This window comes from Temnothorax nylanderi, unplaced genomic scaffold (assembly GCF_030848795.1).
Source record: "Temnothorax nylanderi isolate EJ_2023f unplaced genomic scaffold, tnyl_v1.0 TNYL_tig0001_pilon, whole genome shotgun sequence".
NCBI classification, from domain to species: Eukaryota; Metazoa; Arthropoda; class Insecta; order Hymenoptera; family Formicidae; genus Temnothorax; species Temnothorax nylanderi.
The window spans coordinates 431425-453601 of record NW_027249063.1 but is presented as its reverse complement, the minus strand read 5'-3'; the positions used below and the strand labels follow the sequence as shown (position 1 = coordinate 453601).

At 35.1% G+C, this 22177-nt stretch overlaps 2 protein-coding genes across 12 annotated transcripts in view; one reads left to right on the top strand and one right to left on the bottom strand.

Moving 5' to 3' along the window:
• Positions 1 to 46: 46 nt before the first annotated feature.
• Positions 47 to 22177, bottom strand: part of Wcy (WW domain-containing adapter protein with coiled-coil wacky) — a 50767-nt gene continuing 28636 nt past the window's right edge. The window contains exons 1-13 of one of the 9 annotated variants that reach the window (XM_071698907.1): positions 9356 to 9513; positions 8944 to 8977; positions 7141 to 7244; positions 6809 to 7049; positions 6444 to 6529; positions 5453 to 5533; positions 4872 to 5070; positions 3958 to 4332; positions 3407 to 3633; positions 1700 to 1841; positions 909 to 1135; positions 698 to 825; positions 47 to 606 (exon numbers count right to left, since the gene is read on the bottom strand). In XM_071698907.1, the coding sequence (XP_071555008.1) occupies positions 528 to 606; positions 698 to 825; positions 909 to 1135; positions 1700 to 1841; positions 3407 to 3633; positions 3958 to 4332; positions 4872 to 5070; positions 5453 to 5533; positions 6444 to 6529; positions 6809 to 7049; positions 7141 to 7149 (1794 nt within the window). In that variant the 5' untranslated portion in view covers positions 7150 to 7244; positions 8944 to 8977; positions 9356 to 9513 and the 3' untranslated portion in view covers positions 47 to 527. Of the gene's footprint in view, positions 607 to 697; positions 826 to 908; positions 1136 to 1699; positions 1842 to 3406; positions 3634 to 3957; positions 4333 to 4871; positions 5071 to 5452; positions 5534 to 6443; positions 6530 to 6808; positions 7050 to 7140; positions 7245 to 7767; positions 8053 to 8075; positions 8555 to 8579; positions 8719 to 8943; positions 9172 to 9355; positions 9548 to 22177 lie in introns of those variants that run through there. The other 8 variants (XM_071698660.1, XM_071698993.1, XM_071698571.1 and 5 more) reach the window with 8 other exon arrangements.
• On the top strand, positions 10105 to 20380 carry LOC139768252 (uncharacterized). Of its 3 annotated transcripts, XM_071698381.1 has the most exons (6): positions 10105 to 10756; positions 11394 to 12161; positions 12249 to 12336; positions 12431 to 15941; positions 16036 to 16092; positions 16789 to 20380. In XM_071698381.1, exons 2-4 carry the CDS (start codon positions 11855 to 11857, stop codon positions 14448 to 14450), a joined length of 2415 nt encoding a protein of 804 aa, XP_071554482.1. In that variant the 5' UTR covers positions 10105 to 10756; positions 11394 to 11854; the 3' UTR covers positions 14451 to 15941; positions 16036 to 16092; positions 16789 to 20380. The 3 variants fall into 3 exon arrangements, with proteins under 3 accessions (XP_071554482.1, XP_071554396.1, XP_071554567.1); XM_071698295.1 differs by having other exon boundaries at positions 10105 to 12161; positions 12431 to 15555; XM_071698466.1 differs by lacking the exon at positions 10105 to 10756 and having other exon boundaries at positions 12021 to 12336.

The following is a 22177-nucleotide window of genomic DNA, read 5'->3' as shown; positions in this document are numbered from 1 at the left end:
AGATTAGGTAAGTGAGACTATGGCTGATAAAGAACTGTATTAAAAACTTGTGGCACGAATTTTATTCCGAGATTTACAACAAAAATGTTTCAACTAGTTAAAATGCCGCTTAATCTTGGGATATGAAACATTTACACGTATAACATAGGTAAATACAAGACGATGTGGACAATTCAGATATACAATTCGGTAGTTTGCATTGAACTGATAAAATTGATTCGTTTTTTTTTTTCTCTAATCATTTAGTGTTGTGTTTGCGACTTGGATAGGCCTGCTGTGCTTCTCAGAGAGGTGGATTCACTAATAAATTCATTAATTAGTTATTAAGACTCGTTGGCTGATAAATGGAACAGCCGATCCTCTCTGAGCAGCCCATGTTCATTCGCTATATATCACTTCTATTACGATATTATAATTTAGGTACAATCTTAATTATTCAATATTAATGAGAATATTAATAATCATGTTTTATTTTGCTTGAATTAATTATAGATTGTAATCATAATTATTTTATAAAGATTCTTACACTAAGAATCGTCAGACATGAAGGAATTTTGGGATTTTAACTCCTCCAGTGTTTGAATTTGTTGACGGAGGAATAATATCCTAAAATAGCAAGCAAACAAACAAGATAATAAAAATTCAAGAATAATTGTTTTATGGCATTAAATGTGCTATAACGACAGGTGATACTTACCTTTGTTCCTGTAACGTTGCCTGGATTTCTGTCAGCCTCACTATCGATCGTGCCGTCTTCAATTCTGCGGACACTCTCGTACACTGCAAACTGCCCATTGTATGTGCTTCCTCACTAAGTTTCTGTGCCTGCACATAAATATCATAAATTTAATTTAAGAAATCATCTAATAACAGTAGGGACTATTATCTAAGAAATACAGAATTCTCACCTGTTTTTCGAGAATATCAGCGGGAAAAGCACGCACATGCTGCGTCAAGTCTTCCCGGTAATGATTAGCGAGAGATGGTGTTAAAGAAGGTGTTAAAGGAGGCTGCACTCTTGACAATGCCTGTAAACCTCCTGTATTACTCAAATTTCCAAGGGAGCCTAATGTACTGAGACTTTGCAAGGAGCTTAGACCTTGTACTCCGGAATTCGTTCCCCCAGGACTCGTCACTATTGAAATGAAGACCATACATATAATAAAATAATAAAAAGAAATCTTCAAAAATAATGCAAACAATATTAAAAGATATTCAATAATCTGAGATAATTTATTTTGACATATTGTGTTTCAGGAGTTAGATAATTTTTTCATCAACAGATTAGTTTGTTATATTATAGTATATTTTAGTTATGCTAAGATATATTTTTATAATTTTAATACTTTTACAATCTGCTAATAAATTGATAAAACTAAAGATTACTTTACCACTAAGCTTAAGTAAATTACTTTACTTAAATTTTACTTTACCAAGCAGCTATTTTTTAAATTCACTTTTAGTATTATAAATCAAATGGAAACTAAATGTATCACAAATAAATTTTGTAGTAAGAATCTATAACAGCGATAGTTTATAGCTGACATAAGAATGTAAGCATTTATTTGAACTAAATTAACTATGTGATGGAAAACGATTTATATGTTATAAAAGAATACATTAAACATAAGAGCAAACAGTTATTTATTTGTAAAATAAGCATTCTCAAGCTTTATATAACAACAAATGGGAGACTTACACTTTCGCGCGTCGATACAATCCTGGGTTTCTGAATGTGTCGGAGTAGGTGGACCCTCGCTGGTAATATTGCCACTTGTATCAACTTTTAGTGGAACCATCACATCACTTCCAGTATTAGTTCGATCCCCACTAACAGACTGCTGCAATAAAAGACAAGCATATAACACTATGAGCACTATTCGCAATGTTTTAACACAAAAAGAGAAAACAGCTAACTAATCATCGTCTAAAAAACACCAAATATGCTTTCGATTACATGTATTAACAAAATAGCAAAAAAATCATCATTGTGTTAATGACTAAGCATTAATAATGGAATATGGAATTTTCACGATTACTCAAAGAATATGGTCAAATAATAATTTAACTTGGCAAATTGATAATAAAATCTTACATTTTGCATAATTTTAATTGAATTTTATTTTAACAGAAATAACTTATTTAATTATATATATTTAAGCATTTTAGAAAGATTAAAAACTTCTGAAAAATAATAGCTTGTCCCAAAATTTTTGTTAAAAGAAAATAAATCTCATGTTTGTCATGAGCTGATAATTTAGAAAGACATCCAGTGATTATTAGATATATCTTTTTACAAGAGTTGGAGAAAATAATGATGGACTATATTCGTTGGATTTTTGCGATAGATTTCTGCACACCAAGGTATGTGATATCTAGGGAATTAGGTATGGATAAATTAATGGTGGGTTGGGGAATAAGGGCAATGAAATATGAGGAAAGAATTTTAGAAGATAGGTGCGGAGTTATTGTAAGTCATTGTTGGAAGGAAAAAGAAACTTATGGGTGGAAGGATCTGTATAGTATGGAAAGAGAAAGGTATTATAACAGGAATGGATGGGGAATAGGCTTTCTGGAGGAAAAGAGAAGAGAGGGTACAAATCTAGAGGAAGAAATAATAAGCAGGGAAAGAGATAATCAGAGGCAATGGGAAGGAAATAAAATCTTAGAGGCAAGATATAACAAAAGATATAGAGTGTTAGACAAGGCGAATGGGGGTCCGGAATATTTAAAGAAGGGTAATTTAAAGAAAGTAAGGATAGGAGATGATGTGAGAGCTTTAATAAAACTGAGATGCGGAAATTTAGAAGAAGTAAATAAATATTGGTTAGAAGAAAATTGTAAAAAATGTATTTTGTGCGGTGAGGGCAGTGACTGTATGGAACATTATGTAAAGGAATGTAAGAGGGCAAGTGTGTGGTTTAAGGATTTAGGTAGGAATGAGGCGGAGAAGTGGAAAAGGCTGTGGAGCGATGAACTAGATTTAGATAAGGGTAAGATGCTGAGGAAATTATGGAAAGAGAGGGAGAAGGAACTAAAGAAGCGCAAGGAATTAAATAAGACTAAAGATATGACTGTGATATGACTGTGAGAAATAGTTTAGTTTAAGGTAGTTGTAGGTTATTTTAGGCTATAACGGATAGTATACGCAAGGTATGGATGGATGAGTGTGGTTAAGTTTTATTTTGTAAACCAAGTCCCTTCCTGGCTATTATGTAAAGCTGAAGTAAATAAATATCGATATATCTTTTTACAAGAATATTAAGAAAAATAGAAGAAAGTAAAATACTTTTTCCTATCGTGTCTTGCACAAATTGCTAATCATAAATATGAAATATGAAATAATAAAAAAATATGAAATGTCATTCATCTCGATAAAGTTCAAGTGATTCAAATATTTTCTTACTTGTCGGGATAGCAAGATAGCTGTTTGAATTGTCTGTAATGCCTTCTGTGGTGTGATGTCAGGTTGTTCTTTGTTGCCCGTAATTTGTGACAGTAGTCTTGGGAGATTTGCCAGTGACACCGGTGGTCCCGGAGCGTTACTGCTTCCCTGTTGTTGCGTAGGCGAACTAAGTTTTCCAGTTGCCTGCGGTGTCGTTGACGATGGATGTGATGTTAACCGAGGTAACGCTAATGAGGGCACAAAGATAACAGAAATTTACAAAGGTCGATGCATATAAAAATGTTACAAATTAATATTAAAAGCAAGTTAAATCAAGTTCTACAAATTTCATTGTAAAAAAACAAGTTTACAAAAACGATTATTACGATTTTTCAAAAATAATGTTTCATGTATGATAAAATTATCGTAACTCATTAAATGTCATTTAAAAAATTTAAATCTAATAGTTTCTATTTGAAACTTTTCTCTTCTAAAATTAATATTTTAAAAGAAATATGTTACGTTTCTGTATATGCTTCATCTTGCGTATGACGAGCAAAGGGAAAACGTACCAGCGGCCAGGAGAACAGGGCCTTGTGGCAGTGGATCGTGAGCGCAGGACGATGTCAAAGGTTCCGAAGTGGGTGTAGAATCGCCTGGCGAAATATCCATATCTTGAGTTTGGCGTTCTACGCTAACTTCTTCTCTACATTCTCTAGATTCTCTTTCTCGTTCTCGTTCTCGTTCACGTTCTCGTTCTCGTTCTCGTTCTCTTTCCCGTTCCTTTTCTCGCTCCCTCTCCCTTGCGGAAACATCATCTCTGCTACTGCCACCACCGCTCGCGCTACATAAGCTCCAATATTCTCGTTTGTCAGACTGTCGCGACGATTTACCATCTCGCATACTGCTACTGCTATTTGATCGCGAGTTGGAATGTTTATCATGACCTGCCCAGAAAAATTTCAGATTTGGTAAAGTCTGATATATTTCACATAAGAAAAAAAGTTGTTTTTTTCCAATATCAAAAGATATTATTAATTATATATGTAATATGTAATTTAATATAATAGTACACAAACGCAATATGCATTTTCTTGCTATTTTAGTTAATAAACAGAATAAGATAAGCTACAGGATATGTCAAGTTTCAAGATAGGAAAGATTATACATATAAACAAATGCATTTCATTCGTCAGTTGTTCATAGAGACTTTTCTGTAACGTAAATGTCTGTAAATAACTATAAATATCTAAACTAAACTATAAATATACAAATCAGAAAAGCCAAATTTGTTAATTCATATTTTTTTTTACTTTGACAAGAATTTGTTTTATTTCATCATCCTTTTTTCATTCATTCTATCAAGAGATACGGTAATGTCTCGCGCCAAGTACACGCGCAGCGCGAGACCACCCCATGTATCTTTACGCGAGTCTAATATCTTACATCGTATTTAATAATCATGAAAATTTATTGTTAGACGTACTTGACCTAGAGGAATAGTCACTAGATTGGCGTTGACGATTATCTGTCCGACTGATCCACTCCCGTGGTTTTTCCCATTGAGAAACTTCCGTCTTGCAGTTGTAGTAATACTTCTTTCCTGACGAACTCATGTGTTCTGACCAATCGCCAAATCTGGCTGTCCGTTCCGTTGCACCTCCTCGCTCATCACCACGTTTATCCTAAACAGACTGTTCTAAAATTTCCGGAAACGATTGAATAGATGGGGAATATTTGCATTAATTCCAAGACTTGTTCGAAAAGTTGAAGTTATATTCGCCCATTTTCTTGAGGCTATTAAAATATTCAGTTACATACACATGTAGTTATTTAAAATTACGAATGTACAGAAACTTTCAGGATATATATAATGTTAATATATAATGTTCTGATCAATTAAAGTTCATAAATGTTAAATGTTAATTAAATGTGCTAATTTTGTTACTTGAATGAATGAATGTATAATGATTGAATGATATTATTTTATGTTTTACTTAGAATTTTGAATTTATAGCCAATATAAATGGCTGCTGATTCCAGTGAATGTAATTATAATACACTGACCTGACAGGAATTGTGTGATGGTTTTCTCTGCGATGAAGATTCTCTTGATGAATTTGATGATAATTTTAAGGGATGTAAGATCTATAGAGATGTGAACAAATGTTATTATCATTATTATTATTATTGTACACATCCAAAAAAGTATATGCAATCTAAAAAAAGACATGCAATGCATATTAAATGCCTTTTTCAGTAAATTTGTAAATTTGTCAGACTGTAACTATATAATAGTTATTTGTGTAACAAGTGCGGGAAGTTGAAAATTGGACACGGGTGCGGAGTGGACGCACGAGCCGAAGGCGAGTGCGATCACCCGCACGCGTGTCCAATTTTCAACCCGCACGTGTTACACACACTATTTTATATCACACGTGCGTGGAAAGTGGCCCATTACGCGCGTGTTTTTTGTGCGACAAATAGCCAATTCCACACACCACTCGAAACAGTGCGGTAATGAGATATTACCGCACTGTTTCGAGTGGTGTGTGGAATTGGCTATTTGTCGCACAAAAAACACACGCGTAATGGGCCACTTTCCACGCACGTGTGATATAAAAAAAATTATCTGACAGTTCACTTGCACGTTGGAATTTGTTTTTAATAAAACCAAACTTATCATGACTGCACATGCCTAAAAGAAATAGATATCTATTTTATTGAATACTTGCAATTTATATTAAAAATATTTAAAATCTTCCCTAAATTGAAAATTTATAAGTTACTCTGCTCGTTCTAGTTTAATACATTTTACTTTAATACAACTTAAAAACAATACAATAAATAATAATAATAACATTTATGATTTCATGCATATCGTATATATGTAATAAGGGACAAATTTATATTTGATAAATAAAGATTCGTTATATACATGATAATAAACATTTAGAACTCTCTGAAAGATCATAACACATATAATTGACATAATCATATTCTTTTCATTATATTCAACAATCATTAAATTAGATATTAATGTTGAAAAGATACTCACCTCCCCACTACTCCTATCGTGGTTGGTCCTGTGTTCTGAATCCCTGCTCTCACGGCTTCTCTTGTCTTTTAGGGATCGTGCACAATCTACACATATGCAAGCAAGCATGTTACAGCTGAAAATGTTAAGAGACAATTCTGTTTTTATACTGAAGAAAGGAGAAGGAGATGAGAATCTAGATAAATAAAAGGACAGAATCGTATTACTTCTCTCACAGGCATTATCCATACGTTATACGTAACAATTTATAGATTAGGCTCAATAATGTTCACAGATATATGCTTCTCCTATCGGGCAATTGTCAAAATATAAAAGTTTGCTCTCTCTATGCAGAATGGGGAAGACGACAAACAAGAATTATTTACCGGAATACTTGTCCCTAGAGGAGGATAGTTTATAGTCTCTATTTTCTCTCTCCTTCTTGTAAAGAGGCTTGGATGTGTAATTCCGAGGGCTGTCCCGGTCCGTCCCCATGCCCATTCCCAAGCTGCCAGCTGGACTGTAAGAGTTACCATTTGGAGAGTCGCGCATACGTCCCTCGTAGCGATTGTCCGACGACGTGGTCGAGGAGGAATAGCCACCCTTAGAACTGCTGTACTTTGCGTTCTACAATCAGATCGTTAGCGATGTGTTTGTGCGTGTGTGCGTGGCCACGAGAGATTGATATAAATAAATCAGATACATCAAGATTGCTTACTTTTCTCATTCTGAATATATAAGATCGTTATTAAAAATGTTATTAAATATTATAGGCTCGATAACCCGCTTGAGAATAACAGACTGTCTTGATCTAGTGGCCGTCTGCAAAAATGCACGTGTGAGAGCTGTATATATTGACTTGACTCTATAATGACATTGAAGGGAATTCAAAGGAGCTGTAAAATATCGAATATTGAAACAATGTTACGGTAAAAATGACCGTATAATTCTGTAAAAATCTCAGATTTCTCTATATAGAATCGTCAGCGATCTTTCAGAAACACTAATCGTTCTTACCGTAACAATTTCTCGTGCCAATTATGTGCATATATCTATTTTTAAACTTAAGGCAAATTCTTGTCGCTCATCTGAACATTCTTCATTCCAGTAAATACTTTATAACACGAATAACATTTCTCAATATTGTACCGCAAAGACAGACATGTTATGGTATATCCCAAATTTTCCCAAGTACAAAAAAAAACCTATCAAGCTACTCATCACATTTACAGTTATTTTCGACGGAATACGGAACGAGGTGACGCAAAAGGCGTAGAAACACAAAGAGGAAACGGGAATGAGGTCCTTACCGAGGGGTAGGATCCCAAATATTCTCGAGTATTACCTGCTAGAATAAATTATTGATTTTCTGAAAAGTGAGGTTATGTTTACAAGACCCCCAGCAGGAAGTAATTTTGTATCGCGACGCGAAAATCGGGCGGTACCGCGATTAATTGCCGTTCCGCTCATCTCGCGTGGACCGACTTGAGCACACGGAACGTGTACATTTAATCGTTAATACCGCCCCGGAGTAAACGATGGCTTCAAGAGAGGACAAACGTCACAGTCAATCAATGAGAGACACGGGGACAACTCTCTTAAGGACAACTCAAGCTAATTACGGTTACAAACATAGATTGATCTGCAAAGTACCTCGATTATTCGCATCGCGACGACGCGTCTGACGGACGGAACGTACAAAGTATCATCAATGAACGAAATGTCACTTGTCAAAGCTGGGGGATTCTTTTCCGCCCGATCGAGGCTCGTCAAAGGCACCTTTACAAACGCGCGGGCCAAGTCTTCCAGCGTAATAATACCAGCGAATTACCGACGATTGAGCCAATCGCGATCGTCCGACGACGACGTTGGCGCGCGCCTCGACCTGGACGAGACCGAGATCCACCTTATGCCCGCGCGCCGACTGGGAGGGAAAAAAAATTCGGAGCGCGAAGGAACGCGATAATGACGACGACAAAGACGGGCCCGTGGGGGAGAGAGCGATCTCGCGGAAACCCAACGACGCGAACGCGATCGTCCGGATGCCGTCGAACGCGCATTATCGATTCCCGGGGCGATTCGCGACCGCGAGAGGTTCTGTCGAGTGGGGCAAAAAAAAAAAAGCGACGGCGCCCAGCCGAGAAACCGAATACGAACTTTGGAGCTTGTCCGCGCGGATGAGTGCTGTCACCGCGGGGTCCCGTGTCCTCCGCGCAAGAACCGGAGCGATCTCATCTCTCTTTCTCTCTCTCTCTCTCTCTCTCTGTCTCTGTCTCTCCGTCCTCCTTCCCCCTGTCCTCGGACGTGTCGCGCGGGCAACGACGCGGAACCGCGGGCGAAAATAATGCTGCTCGAAGTAAAGGCGAAGACGAAGACGAAGACGAAGGCGATGCCGATGGCGATGGCGAGAGCCAGACGACGTGAGGCTGCGAGAAACTATCACACGCACACACACCCCTTCCCCCTACCCTCTCCGTATCCTAGATCCACCAATCGCCTCGGTGGTGCGGCAGATATTTACCTGATAGGGATGGGCCTGGTGCTTTTCGAAGTACCTGGAATCATAAGACAACGGGCCGTGAGTGAGGGAGGTCGTCGCGCGGTGTCCGCCGCCGTCGTTTCCACGGGGAACTGCGCCCGAGCGGATCCCCATCGTGGAAAGCTGGTCGTGCCGCGGGACGTCGCGCGGCGGGTTTTGTGGCAGTGAGTGCTTGCGATGCGTGTGTACGGTCGAGCGGGTCGTACGGACGAATGGACGGATGTCGGGTGACGAGAGGTGAGAGGCGAGAGGCTGGTTGCGGAGAGAAAGAGAAAGAGAAAGAGAGAGCGAGAGCGAGCGAGAGAGACGGGTAGCGAGAGGGAAAGAGGGAGAGAGGGAGACGGAGAGAGATTGGCCGTGTGTCAGTATCGGGTATTTGACGGTAGAGCCCTACCCATCGCTGATCCTTTGCGGTTTCCTCGCATGCATTACCATCAATGCCAGTGTCTGTGGGAAATTCGCGGCCTCGGATGTTCCCTTTTCGGTCGGTTCAGTGTCATAAAAACAACATTAACGCTTATTTAGCAGTCAACTTTCTTTCTACCCGGACGCCATGTCACATACGTGCTCGGCCGCTGCCGGGCGACTCGTACGAAGCGCTCGTGCGACGGCGTGCGCGCGGCCCGCTGGTGGGGGAGCTCCGGTCACGTCCAGGGACGTGGGGCTGGTGGGGCACGAAGGTGCGCGGCGGATGCTGTTTAGTTCCATAAATGTGTACATATATATTTATATGTACGTAGGTACATAGTACATAGGTATATGTGTCGCGGCACTGTACCAAATCGTCAATCGCTCTCGGCGAACGCCAATTCGTTTTACGAACGCTGCACAGGCATCGAGATACGACGTGCCCGAGAGTCCTACGTGTAGCGACATATACGCGACGAGATTCCCGTCAGTCCGTAATCTCGATGGGAAACGCGCGCGCGTTTCCCCCGCGGGATTTATGCGATTGTCAACGCGAGAGCCGCGCGAGTTTAATCGCGTCGAACCGTCGATCTCCCGCGGACATCGTTCCGGGGGAACGGCATTGCTTGGGCAGAATTAAATTTTGGGAGTAGCGTCTGCAATATCCGCACGCACCCTCGGCACCTCTACCGTCGCTGCAGTTACGTACAACGCAACGCGCGGCACGCGGCACGTCGTCGCGAAAATCGGCACGCACCTGATGCGACGGCGGACGGCGGCGGTAGCGGCGCCCGGCGGACGGTTCCGCGCAAGGCCAAGGCGTGCGCGCGCAACCTCGGTACCTCGGCCCACGGCGGCGTTGCAGCAGGCGCGACGCGAAGAGGCGTCGAGCGTCGAGCTCCGGCGGCGCGTCTGCGCAGCCGCAGTCGCGCGAGTGAAGAGCCTCGCGCTCGCGGCGCGAGCGCCGTGAGAAGCCGCGAGCCGCGAGGGTTGGCCGGTAGACGGCGCAGCGTCGTGACGCAGGCGGCCGAAAGCCGAAACGACGCAACGACGGGAACGAGCGAAGCGTGTCATCGTCGTCGACAGCGATTAACGAGCACGAGCGCGCGTCCTGTCCTGCGCGTTTAACGGCCGCGAGTCTCGAGGACGTTTGCCAGCCCCCTCGGAAGACCGGATTTAGCTGCGCACGATGGACGCGACACGGGGCAACGGCCGTCGAGAGGCGCGACGAGAGTGCGCCCCGTCGTCGATCCTGACGCAACTCGGAAGAGGCACTCGGCCAGGAAGAGAAGTCGCTCAACCGGGAAGAGAGGCCACCGCATTGACGGGCCGCGACACGCCAAGAAGACGCGGGTCGTCGTCACGTCGCAAATCCCCGATAAACACTGTAAGACACGAAAGGTCCACTCCTACTGTTCGGACGATTCGAGGATCGGTTCCTTCGTTTCCTGCCGCGAAAGAATGCGAGATCGCGCTGCACAGATTCTTTTACAGATAGCGGCAGATCGCGTGCCGCGGCGATATTAATGCCCGTGCATGCAACTGTTACGATATCCGGCGCCGGAGAATTGTTGACAGTCTCTTGCGTCAACTTCTTCAGATATATTTTCATCATTTACTGCTCTAGTTTTGCAGTAATTTAACTCATTCATCAGTTACCGTATAGCACGAATTCATGTGACATATAACTACTGTTTGACCGTTTCAAATCTTTGACTTGTATATTTTTTACGACATTAATACTATATAATTAAAATCATTTACATACTCTCATAAATATAGGTATGGAAAATTTATAATTATAGAATAACAGAACGGAAACTTTTTAAATTTCTTTCTTTTGTACATATAACAAACAATAATTCGTAACTTTTTATTACAAATTTATAACTAATTATAGTACTGTAAATAATTATATCACATCTTTCTCTTGTACAAAACGCTTGCCCATTGAACAAAGTATTATAAATCTCATTAAAATATAAATTGTGTCATGTATGTCACAAGTCCTTTTATAATTGCAGAGAATTTATGCCGTAAGTAGAAGATCTACAGAGGAAGATATCGTTATGGATACAAATTCTAAACGTAAAAGTAGAAAAAATACAAAGGCAAGTTCAAAAAGTCAACAACGGGAAGATATCAAATCTGAAGATAACGACAAGATCAAAGAAGTTTTGCTATGGCCAACATTCGATGAAGACATACGTTTATGCACAGGAAGTAGAAATTATCAGCATCTCAAACGATTGCTTTCGCTCTACACCCAGTAAGACTTATCATTTACATCGATTATCAAGATCAATTTCAACGTTCAATTACTAAATCTTTTTACAAGTAGAAATCTTACATGTGTGTTGGCAGTTGAATGGAAGAGATACGTGAAAAATATGTAACTTTATGATTGCCATATTTCAGGAAAGTTCGTTCTAGCGTAGCAAAGCCTTCTAACGTACAAGATGATTTAAAAAACCATATTAAGAAAATGTTAATATTCTTTCATTTGTATTGGCTTGATATAAAACAGGTATTATTAATCGTTTTGCCGTATTATAGAATTGAGTATAAATGTAGTGTAATTGTTAATTTTTACCTCTTCATTTTATCTCTCGTTCTCTGTCTCTCTCAGGATATAGCTGATCATAGTCGATATTTAAATAAAATATCAGTTTTGTTAAATGTATATATAGACATGGAGTTAAAACCTTACATGGAAGAAAGAACTTCTAGTCACATTAAAGAGTCTTCTAAAATTGCTACAAAGATTCTTGCAGCATTGTACATATACTTAAGTAAGTTACGTGTTAATGAAAATTGATTGATTTATACGAGCTGGCCGTGCTGATAGATAGCTTAATCTAATATTAAACTGTTTACAGATAATTCGGAAGAGCATATTTTCAGGGTATTACTTAAAATTAAACACATGACAGAAAAACACGATGAAGTCTGGAATAACATATTTATGTATGTAAATATTTTTTTAACACATTATGTTATAAATTTGTAAATGTCTCGTAAACGATATTGAGATAATACAAAATACATTCATTCTACACAGGAAGAGGTTTACTAAACTCAAAACGAAGATGACTTCTATAACCGATAACTCTAAGTCTTTGGATCAAACTTGTCTGCAACCAGGGAAATCTGAAAAAACTGAAGTAATTGATTTAACTGGAGATGATGAAATAAGCACTCCTTGCAAAGTAAAAAGAAATAAGATTAAACGAGATTCGATACATTCAAGAGTCACGAAAAACAAAGTAAGAAGCAAAAACTCTATCAATCTCTCGAAATATTCAACCAAGCTCGTGAAGCCTGATGTTAAAGAACGTTCTAATAAAGACGACTGTCATATTAATCCTAAAAAAGATGTAAACGTTACAAAGAATCAAATGAGTAATATCTGTCCGGAATTTGCGAAAGAGGATGAGAAACAACATAACTTGCCTTGCTCGAAGTCACAAATGTTTGTCGATCAGAATATCAAAGTTACGAATGTGTTGAAAGAAAGTAAATTAGAAAATTGTGTATCATCATATATGACAATAGGAAATGCAACTAGTTGTACACAAAATAAGGGAGCATTAATATCTCAGGAAGAAAGTGCCATGGAGACAATACCTTTATTCAATACGTGCCAAAACAATATTGCAGATCAGCATTCTTTCAAGCAAGAATTACCAACAAGCACGAATTGTAGCGCGATACAGAAGTCGCACAAGTGTTGTAATGAAATGCTTGTTGACGTGCATGACATTAACCACTTTATAATAAAGGAATTGAAGTATATAAATGATCATAGTTCACAAATTACGGAAATTATAAAGCAGAAAGTATGTCATCAAGTTAATGAATGCCCGAATTGTTGTACAAAAATTGATTGTAAACCATTTATATTTACTAATGATATTACCACGGCAAAAGCACAAGGGACTTTGCATAATACATTTAACGATGACGAAAACAATATCAAATTGGCTTGCGACAGCACGAATATAATTTACACACGAAGTGATCGCAATAAACGTATTTATGTTGTGAATAATATCGATGAACATGTCATGACTGTGCGTGAAAAGAGAGTGCAACGTCTAGATAAATCCAATGACGCGTGTACTGTTTCAACTACGTTCGCTGAAGATCAAATTGTAAAACCACCATTGTCTAATCAATATGTCAATTTTGATAACATAAGAATGAATGATTACGACAATCCCGCCAAGTATTCTGAGGCTGCGATAAAGGAACAACAAAAAAGAATCGATTGCGATTCGTCTATGTTAAACGATCGATTACATTCCTTAGAATCCTGCACGTTTGGCATTAATTCTTTCGAGATTGGTTCAAATGCGGAAATAAATTACGATCTGAAAAGTTTCCCAAAAATAGAAGAAGCTGACGAGATAACGAAGACTGATTATGTAGATAACTTGGGGCACATCAATTTCTTAGATAATATCCAAAGTGAAACTCTTCTGGAAGATTCCTCCCGGCAATTTTCTGAACAACCCCAAGTCAATTACGACTATTTAACCAAAAAACCACTTATGTATACTGATAATGATACTATAGTAAAATCACAAGACACTTTGCACAATATATTTAATGCTGACGAAACACCTTATGATACAAATGTAATCTGTATGTTAAGCAATCACGATAAATGCATTCTTACAAATCATACTAGCGAGCACATTATGACTACAAGCGCTGAAAAGAAAATTCAATGTCCAAATAATGACATATGTACTGTCTCAACCACGTTTACCGGAGATCAAATTGTAGAACCATCATTGGGCAGTCAGCACGTTAGTTCTGACGTTCTCATGTATATTGAAAATACGATGGAAGAACAAGAAAGAAGCAATTACGATACTTCAATGTTGAACGAACATTCCTCTGAACTTTGTACATTTGATATCGACTTTGAAGTAGATTCAAAAGAAGCTAATGAAATGAAAACTGATTGTGCAAACGACTTTGAAATATCAGAAAATATCAGTTTCTTACATAATATCCAAATGGAAACTTTGGAACATATATTATCGAATGATACCACTAATTTCCTCCTGTGAAGCTATTTCCTGAAGCAGTCTCGGTTTGAATTAGACAATGTATATACAGATACATCTTTAAGCGAAAGAAAAAACGTCCTGTGCAATAATCAAAATAACGCTATTGATAGTAGTATAGACTTGGTAGCCTCTCATTTAAATAATGTTAATGACACCTTTCTGCGATTGCCAGCAAAGTCTGATAAACCTATGTCAGTAAATCGTAATAAATTTCATCACAATGCCAAATACTTCTGTTAACTAATTCAAATATCGCTCTTCTAAATTTCAAGGAGCCATGGAGAATTTCGATACTCTTCCTGATAAATTAAATAACGATGCCTTAACTAAATGTTTTTATGTGTGCAAGAAAGAAAATGTTGAAGGCTTTTATAAGAGGATAGAGAACTAAACCAATTGTCAAATAAATGTTATATTCGAGAAAATTTTATCAATTTGCTAACAAATTACTGAAAATATCATAAAGAAAAAATTCTGCCTCAACATCGTATTGCACAAAATATGTATTTTCGTTGGAGAGATGATTCTGGCGGTCTTTCAATTAAGTTTCAAGTGAGATGATTAATTCGAAATATGGTTCGTATATTTGTGAATGCCAGCAAATCGCAAGTTAACAGATGTAACAGATTATTTACTAAAGAAACTATAAAGAAAGAAAAACACAGTAACAAAATAAAGTGTTATGACGTTAACGAAAACAGTCATGTTGAAAAATCTCAAGAGATGAGCTGCATCAAGTTTCTAAAGAATTTTATATACTTCTGGATATATCCACTGAGATCTGCCGTCAAAAAATCGCTTAATATCGTAAAAGGAATATTCTGCTTGAACATCGTATGCAACTGTATAATATATAATTTTATTTTGAATGAATCTTAATAGCAACTTAAGACTAAATCACAATAATAATTATAACTGACCATAAGGTAACAAATATCATTAAGAAGACTGTCAGGTGTATCAAATTACCTATCACTGAAGAAACATCAAGGAAGAAAGGAAAAGAATCGTATCTATAGTTTCGTCCCTTCCAAACGCTAACAAAATTGTCTATTCTGGATCAATACGGTATTCGAAAAAGAGTTCTCATTTGCTACAGTAAAAGGTAACTCAATATTTGAATCTATATTTCGATATTATATCATTTGAGATTATTGTTTATTATATTTATAAAATTTGTAAAACATCACGGAAGATATTACACATCAAGATATTATATATCTCCGAAGATTATCATATTTCTATATCACAAAATTAGTTTAGATTGGAGATACAAACTAAAGAACAAATTAAATTTTATTTATAAAAAATAAGGAAATTTAATATTAAGAATTATCCTTTATGTAGAAAACAATATTCAATTGTATGTATAAAACTATTTGGCGATATTTAAAATGTCATATTTGTATATAATGTTAAGATAATTTTTCGTGAAATTATTGAGATAATTATAATATCTAAATCATCTGTTTGAAGATAATTAGAAATTGTGTAAGAAATTAACGCTTTTTGGCTTAACAATTATTAATTAACGCGTCATATATATAATGCCTACACTTAATGATTTTTTTTCTTTGATTTTCAGAGCTTATATATATATATAAATATAGCTTAGCAGAGAACATGAAAAATAATACAGTGGGTGAGTATAACATATACATTTATTGTGTAAAACCTCTCATTTCAAAACTTGGCTATCTCCATTATAATTAAGTTCTTAAGAAAAAAGACAATAAAATACGCACTTATCAACTTTTGCTGTAATCACAGAGATAAACGGTTTAGATGTACGAGAATATTTTTAGAAACGCAATGTATACGTCTGACATACCTACAGTAAGAAAAATTTATAAACACGACGATATTGGAAAACATCAATTTCGAAATAATAATGATTTTGTAATAGATATAATTTTCTTTATAGATATAATTAGTACTTGTTGCTTCGATCTCCACACCAATTCTCTATTCACTATTTTCATAAATAATAAATTGTTCTGGATAATCTTTTATTAGAGATGACAAGTTTTGCAATGAGATCTCGAATATATTCTGGCCTTTTGCGATCCGATTTCCCTAGAATATGAATATTCTAATAAAATTATTCTCATGTATGATGATTACATAAGAAAAGATATTTAAAAAATTGTATATATTTTACTTGATTCAAATAGCAATTAAAGGATATGTATTAACGAATCTACTTACGATGTCATTTTCTTTACGTCTTGTTGGATTAGAACATTTGATATAAATTGTTAAATATAGTAAGATTGGATCACAAAGGCCTAAATATAATAAAGAAATTATGTTTACCATTTGCATTTGTTTATTACAGCGTGAAGATTGTCGTTTATGATCCTTATGAAGAAATCGCCAATTTTTAACTACTTGCGCTGAGTCTCGTAATTTGATGATTAAAATAAAAATCGGACAGTACTGAAATTCATTATCATCTTAAAAGGTTCCAAGTTGTTATAATACACAACGCGATGTAATTCGTACAGTTATTCAGACATAATCTGTAAGATTAGAAGTCTGTATAGAGACAGCTGTTTTAAGTTATGCTCCATTACGATTATAGATTATCGTACCATATGATCAAGAAGCACTTCTAATAGATTTTTTTTAGAAATATGTATTTTATGTATATATACATATTACGCACGTATATTACTTTATAGTTGCATTTAAACATTAAGTAAGTATATGAATAATGCGAAGTACGTGTTGAAAAGAGAAAGAGGAACTAATTAATAGTAATCTCATCTACCTTGGTAAAAGTTAAATTTCTGAGGTATATTTCCGAAGTTATTGTAGAAGTAGAGTTAATAAAAATAACTAGTAAAGAATTTTATTACATGAATTATTATATTTAAAGAAAATACAAGATATTTTACTCGAAATTTTAAATAAGGCTGAAATAATTAATGATGGTTATATTAATTATTAGAACTAATACTCCCTGAATATACCAGTACTGAATATAATCCACAGAAAATTCACAGTTTGAAAGCCACATACACATAAACACAACTAGAAATAATTTTCATATGTATAACTAGTGTATACTGTCTTTCCTGTTTTTTTTTTAGCTTAATTTAATCATTAGCAAAATAATATGACAGTAGATGAAACTGGGTCGCTAAATATTTTATTGTGCGCGTTTATTGCTACTTGGCAATAAAAAGATATTTACTCTCTTCTGTAATTTATTTTTACTGCGCTTTTCTCTGACGTATAAAAATCTGAACCAAATCGTAATTTCTATGAAGTCTTTTGATTTAGCTATATTATTTTAATTAAGTAATTCGAGATATATTTAGAGAAACAACCTTACAAATATTATTTTGTGCATAATTATTAAATGAAGTTAAGAACTTATTTTATCTAGTCGATGAGGTTGAATTCTTTATAGAAAGAAGAGTCCTATTTAGTATTGAGATGTTTAATCTGTTGTATATTTCTCTATCAATATCCAATGTAGAGACTGATTTTGTGGTACCTTATATTTTTTACAAGTAGATACAAATCTTGGTAGAGAGACGTACTGTTACTGCTATTAGTATTAAACAGAGTGTTTTAAAGTTTGACGATGCTATCATAGATTATGATGTCAGAAAAACAATTGTTTAAATCTGCAAAAATGATTTTGCGTGATTAGATTCGATAAAGCAAGTTTATAAAATGCGGTATAAATACTGCTTTGAGTTCAATGAACCATGCAGAATCGTAGTTTCGAAATTTGCTTTGTCTCACTAAAACTATTTGGTAGATGAAAAGTTATTTGTTATCGTGAGTCGTGTAAAATTGATGAGTATGTTGCCTCGCATCTGACATCGTAACACAAAATGCTTAATAACGAGTCTTTAAGGATAGAATTACATTCCTATTTTCTCATATACTTTATTTATTAAATCGTATTAAATTTTACAAAGTAAAAACCATATGGTAAGGGTCAATGCTTGCCATGTTGCTGTGAAGATAATTTATTTCAATCAATATTAATTAAGCCATTTACGGTCCGAACTTGGCTCTTAGTAGTCTAATAATATTTTTTGCGTACTACACATATATTTTTTCCAATCTTAATAAACTGCGCGCCGACTAACTTGTCAGACATACAACACAGTTCCCGTTGGAGTAGTAAAAACCCCTCCCTCCCCCCTGAATAAATCGATTCGATTTAATTTATGACGCTAAGCATCTAAAAATTGTAAAGAATTTATTATGAAAAATATTACCTCAGCCAGGGTTCGAACTTAGACCTCCCTCGTTCCGTGGGTGTCGAATATGTGTAGTAGGTACACAAGAAATATTATTAGACTACTAAGATCCAAGCTCGGACCGTAAATGGCATATTTAATATTGATTGATTGTATATCGTAATGGTCTTAATTTCTTATATTAAATTTCCTGAATAGTTAAAATGCGTTAGGTACAAATGTTCCTTTAAGACTTCGTACTTCTAGTGAGATAGAAACGACAAAACGTAACCGTGTGTAAATGTTTGCAAAATAGATAGATAATAGCTATTTTAAATTGCATGTGTATAAGTTGCAGAAGAAAATATTTTATATCTCCAAAGTTGCATATTATAAGAGCATGTACACAAAATGACCATAAATTCGAGCACATGTGCCACACTCTGTGTAAATAGAGTGTGCATGGAAATTTATAACTATTCCGTTGCATACCTCGGATATTTTATATTTATTATAGAGAACCTCACTCCACTGAATGTGAATCACACTAAATTCTAAAAAATATGTATATACATATATATACATATATATATATATATATATAATTTAATTTGAAAGAGTATAATTCGAAATTTACAGCCAGTAGATAGTAAGTAAATGAATATATTCTCTAGAATAAAGTTTATCCAAGAGGAGGGGGATATTCTTACTAGTTTTATCCTAAATGAATACAGTGCCCTGATAAACGTATATTTAAAAAAGAAACTGCATTCAAATATATATATATTTCAATATGGTACATTTCAGTATATTATCAAATAATTGTTACACATAAATAACAAATAAATATCAACTCTTACACAAGCAATAACATTGCTTCGTCACAGAATCAATGATATTATCCCATTTGGTGAAGATTTATTTTTTGGGAATAGTGCAATGGAAGCTTTAAAACTGTTTCCTTTATTGCGTTATATTGTACATGTTTTTATTGAATGTACATGTCAGCGGTTTAAAACGTAATTCTAATCCTCTTCTGCAAATTTTATAGTAAAATGTTATTTATTTACAACTTTATCCTCTAGGCCTAAGAACACAGCTGTATCTTTTTTTCCGTCATCCTTATTATATACAAAATATTTATGTAATAAATACTGTATGTGTACTGTGTAAGGAACTTCTATCAAATTTGTTAAAAGAAGTCAGACCTGGTTATGCAGTTTGTATGCGTAGGAGTTTTGAAATAATATACAAATTTATTATATATCTATCAAATTATGCAAGTTATATTATGTTATGTTATATATTTCTTTGTAAAATATCAATATGAAAGGCAGAATACGTTTAGATGATGCTTCCACACGGTTTTAAACCAAGTTTATTCGCTTGCCGCTCATACCGCGTAAAATATCTAAGTATGCAGTTAGATTAATAAAGATATAATGATATTTAGTCGAGTACTCTGTGAGTCATGTAATACATCTAATTTTATCGAATTCAAATCTTTATGTACGACCTATTAATATTTTTTACATGAAAATGTTCAAAAATCCTCATGTATAAGTTCAATAATTGTATATATATGTAGATCTACGATAAATTATTAATCAATTTTCGATATTAATTGCGTTCTATGTGTAAAAAGATTGTATTGTGATAAGTTAATCCATGATGTACAACAATGCAGAGACTGAAAAAAAAAGAATAAAAGTTCAATTTTTAATACATTCGAGTTATTCATTTATTACGCGCAATTGTACAAAATGAATTCAAAAACTCAGTATTTAGTTCTGAAACATTTCGGTAATCTATGTAAAAAGAAATATGCTATTTTCATTAGAATGCAGAATTTGATATTCGTATATGCAAGATCGTTAAATTACTACTATCATTTTAGAAGCATTTAATACATTTTCTCTCACTATGTATATTTAATTCGTAGATACTTGCTTTTTATTATTTAGCATAGGATATAGAATATATGTGTATGAAAACCGATACTGAAATCTCATTAATCTTGTTTGCATGGAAAAATAATTGCAATATAACGGCGTAATAAATACATTTGATGTGACCAACGTATACCTAAAAATATATTTACAGATCTTGGACGATGGCATTATTAGCGTGTATAAAAACGCTTCACTAAAATTGAAAGGAAAAGTTGTGCTAATTAGATACACTTGTAAAATAAACTAGTGTCTGATGAAAGGAGGTACCTGTAATTACATGTAAACTAACGAATATTATAAGCTTGCCGAGTATTTTTTTTCGCTTTTACCCTGTTCAGAGGTGTACTATATTCTATTTTTAGTCAATAAGTATACATACTTATGTAAAATATAATGAACTCGATGCTGCAAGCATCAAAAGCATATTAATGTTTTACCCTGTTGAGAGTTTTTCTAACATTTCTATTCTTACTTCGTAGATAATAGCGATGAATCTATAGTTTCAGTGAGTATAATATAGAGAGAGGTAAATATATTAGTATTTTTTCATATGTGCAGTATATTTACCTCGATTTTATGCAGTCGACATTTTATGTAATGCACATAATGTACAAATATAGGTAAATACAGGTTTATTTATTATTATACGAAAAAGATGTTCTACGCATACACAATACTGAATTTTTGATGAACACGAATTAATGAGGCATCTGATGTAAAGTACTTTACTATACTAACTTGATTAATATTTAAGACGTCAGACTTTCCTTAATAAATGCTTTATGCGTACAATAATTTATTTATGATTAATGATCTATTTATATTCGATCCATATGTATGAAGACTTTTGGCAATTTTGATGAACTAATTATTTATAGCTATAGTAACTTATAAATTTATTTGTGTTAAACTTAAGCCTATCAGACTTATCGCATTGTAAATTAATAAATAAATAGTAATAATAAGAATCATTATCGGTAATGAAAAAGACGCGCCTGTCAGTCAAGTGTGGGAAATATAGTTTAAAATCTAATTCAAATAGTTGAAAATGAGGAAACAGTTAACGTAAGAGGTATAGCAGTCTACAATAAAAAAAAAATTCTCTAACTACAATCATTTTTACGAAGACGAATAAATGTATAACAATGACAAGTGTGACAGTGACAAGTAATCTATCGAGTAGACTACTTAACAAGGTACATTTCCTTTTTGTACAACAAAATGTTAGCTACTGCTTAGCTAATGATCACAGATGTGAGATCAGGTATAGGGATATGGCACTGAAGTTATGCATTACTTGAACCAAATCTATCTCGAAATAATTAAACGTAGTTAGGACATTCATATTAGAATAATATAGTGACGCTGACTGGTTCAGGTTTAACACAGGGACTTAACAATGTGACTTAATTTGTTCAGATCAGATACACATCATAACAAAAAACAGTTTAATAGTAATAGATACTCTGAAATCATTAACATAAGATATAAATATTAAATTGAATGAGCACACATGAGCATTTTTTTCCATAAGAACCATTTACAATATAATATACAGCATTTAAAAATT

Excerpts from the sequence above, each read along its gene's own strand:
- LOC139768252 (XM_071698381.1), top strand. The coding sequence starts at position 11,855 with ATGTTAATATTCTTTCATTTGTATTGGCTTGATATAAAACAGGTATTA. Across the intron at positions 12,162-12,248 it reads AGCATTGTACATATACTTAA|ATAATTCGGAAGAGCATATT; the intron begins GTAAGTTACGTG and ends AACTGTTTACAG. Across the intron at positions 12,337-12,430 it reads GTCTGGAATAACATATTTAT|GAAGAGGTTTACTAAACTCA; the intron begins GTATGTAAATAT and ends CATTCTACACAG.